Source organism: Polyodon spathula, chromosome 43, assembly GCF_017654505.1.
Source record: "Polyodon spathula isolate WHYD16114869_AA chromosome 43, ASM1765450v1, whole genome shotgun sequence".
Lineage (NCBI taxonomy): Eukaryota > Metazoa > Chordata > Actinopteri > Acipenseriformes > Polyodontidae > Polyodon > Polyodon spathula.
In genome coordinates this window covers 2,462,089-2,464,588 of record NC_054576.1, presented here as the reverse complement: position 1 = coordinate 2,464,588, position 2,500 = coordinate 2,462,089, and the positions used below count along the sequence as shown (strand labels likewise).

General features: G+C 40.7%; 1 protein-coding gene across 2 annotated transcripts in view; it reads right to left on the bottom strand.

Annotated features, from left to right (window-relative positions):
• Positions 1–2,382, bottom strand: part of LOC121305544 — a 4,978-nt gene extending 2,596 nt beyond the window's left edge. Inside the window, exons 1-3 of one of the 2 annotated variants that reach the window (XM_041237206.1) lie at positions 2,246–2,382; positions 507–821; positions 1–201 (exon numbers count right to left, since the gene is read on the bottom strand). The exon at positions 1–201 is cut by the window's left edge and continues 54 nt beyond it. In XM_041237206.1, the coding sequence (XP_041093140.1) occupies positions 1–201; positions 507–821; positions 2,246–2,294 (565 nt within the window). In that variant the 5' untranslated portion in view covers positions 2,295–2,382. The remainder of the gene's footprint in view (positions 202–506; positions 822–2,245) is intronic. The other variant, XM_041237207.1, reaches the window with a different exon arrangement.
• Between the last annotated feature and the right edge of the window lie 118 nt (positions 2,383–2,500).

The window sequence follows — 2,500 nt, the reverse complement described above, 5'->3', positions numbered from 1 at the left end:
GGACCTTGCACTGGTAGTTCCCGCTACCGTTTCTCTCGCTTTTGATGTAAAATGTGTCGTTGTTACCCTTATCCACTCTCTCTTTATTTTTAAGCAGGATAAATGTGTTTTTGTTGTGCCATTCACCCGGCCACACACACTGGAGAGACAGTTCACCTGATTTCACAAGACTCACTGCGAGGTCAGGTTTCTTTGAGGAATCTGGAAAAAGAAAGACGAATTCATGTTTATATCTCAAACCAAGATGTTGGCAAACCTACTAACAATATACACAAACACAACAACAAGTAAAGATTATATCGGCTTCAACCTCTGACATCGAGTTAACCTCTTCAAATCTTCCTTTTTCATATACTGCTGTATTGGAAAGTGTACAGCACAGCGCAATTATCAGCTATTTGAATACATGATTACATGGACTTGGCAAATTCATTTAAAGAACGTATTTTAATTTGTGAGTGTTTACAGTATTTGTGTCGACTCAAATACAAAAGGTTTACCATTACCTGAACAAACAACTCCAGCATGATCCTCGGGGCGGCAGCTATCTCCTTTGAGAGGAAGAGTCAGGCATTGATCGAGAAAGGACTCGGAGCCTGTGCATGTTGTATTGTACACCCAGCCAGGAAAATCCCCTTCTCCACTCTTTGCTAGTACTGGAGCAGATTCAGCTTTACCACAGCCCAGCTCTCTGCACACAAACTGGGCACCGCTCATGGTCCAGCCATCACCGCACAACGCCCCCAACTGGCCGTCACGATAAACCATGACTTCCCCAGAGCAGAACCTGGTCACATTGGCCCGAATGACGCTTGAGCTGTCTGAGGTTAAACGCGGGATATTAATCACCGTTTCACAATTCAAACACTGACAAACACTGCAAACAAGACAAAACTAATTATGCGATCAAAATTTAACACCGCTGCTTTTCTGGATATACAGTAGGCCTACGTTCAGTCTCCTGCGTTGCTCGATGCACCAAACTCTTGATTAAAATCGTATACTGCTTTTTTTGTAATTCACGGGGCGTGAGCCAGGGGTGTTAGAATAGGGCAGAGTTAGCGGTACGTATACTCGCATCTCGAAAGGCAGCTTACAGGGGAAATGATCGGAGGAAAACCCTAGGACAGAAGCACTCGGGCAGAATACAAAGGACCTGGATCGCCTCTTCATGCCCCCTGAGCGGGCGAGCTCTATTAGTAAAATTGGAAACCCCCTCTGGGACGAGCGTCCGGGGGGGGGGGGGAGGGGGGCTTGGTGCGTTCGCATTGTAACATAAAACACATTTTCATTGTATTACAAGTAAATATTGATCCGAAACATCAAGCGTTCAAGCGATCTTTGAAAAACAAAAAACACAACTGTGTCGGAGTGGAACCATCAGGGTACAGAATTCCATAGGGTATAGAAATCTATAGGATACAGAATTCCATAGGGTGCAGGAATCTATAGGAGGCAGAATTCCAAAGGGTACAGAAATCTAGCACATGAACACCTGGACGAACTTGCATGCCAAAACGATTTCTCTGCTCTGGAGAAAAAGGCATGTTCCTTTAATGCAAGGAGTCAAAACCCATTTCAAAAAAAACAAAAAACCAAGGAAACATTATTAACGATTTCGCCTGCAGTAAACTGTAACTATCCCACTAGCGTACGGGCAGGTTTGTGTTTTTCGATTCATTTTCGCGGAGCTACTGTAAATAAAGTAAATAAAATACAGTAAAATAAACTTTGAGGGCCCCTTCTATATTTTATCTTTTTTTCATACGCTGTTCCTTCTTTGAACTGTTGCTTTAAAAAAAAAAAAAAAATCAGTAAATCAGTTAAAGTCCTCATCGATTTGTTCGAAAGAGTGTGATGTATATAGAGGTAGGTGTGCGTGTATGTGTGCGTGTGCTTGTGCGTGTGCGTGTGGCTGTTTGTTCAGGACTAGGGGCCACATGCTCTACGAAAAAGAAGAACTTGTGGTGTAAGTTAGCACAGAGTAAGTCGCTTCAAATGTTACTGTCTTCTTTTTAGATTTTATATATTTATTTACTATTTTGGGTGTCATTTACTCCGTGGGGACAACCGATAATTTTTCAATACAATTCCTCCTTTATTAAAAATGAAATATTAAAGACAAGTTAACAACAACAGGAACTGTGTGTGTGTGTGTGTGTGTATATATATATTCCATAATACTCCAAAAACACAATTTACAATTTACACTTTTCAACATAATTAAATTAAATTAAAGACTCACCGATAGCCGGCAGCGAGACAAGAGTCCAAATTATAAGCAGTGATCTCATTATCGGGCTGATGCGAAAAAGTTACATCAAAATCACGAATTGCGCGTCAAATTATTTTCGGACAGAAAAGTTCTGGTCTTGGTCTCGACGTTTGAGAAATATATGTATATATATATATATATATATATATATATATATATATGTATATATATATATATGTATCTGTTCAGAGGAGGAAGTGACGCTTAGAGTTTTGCGGTGGTCAA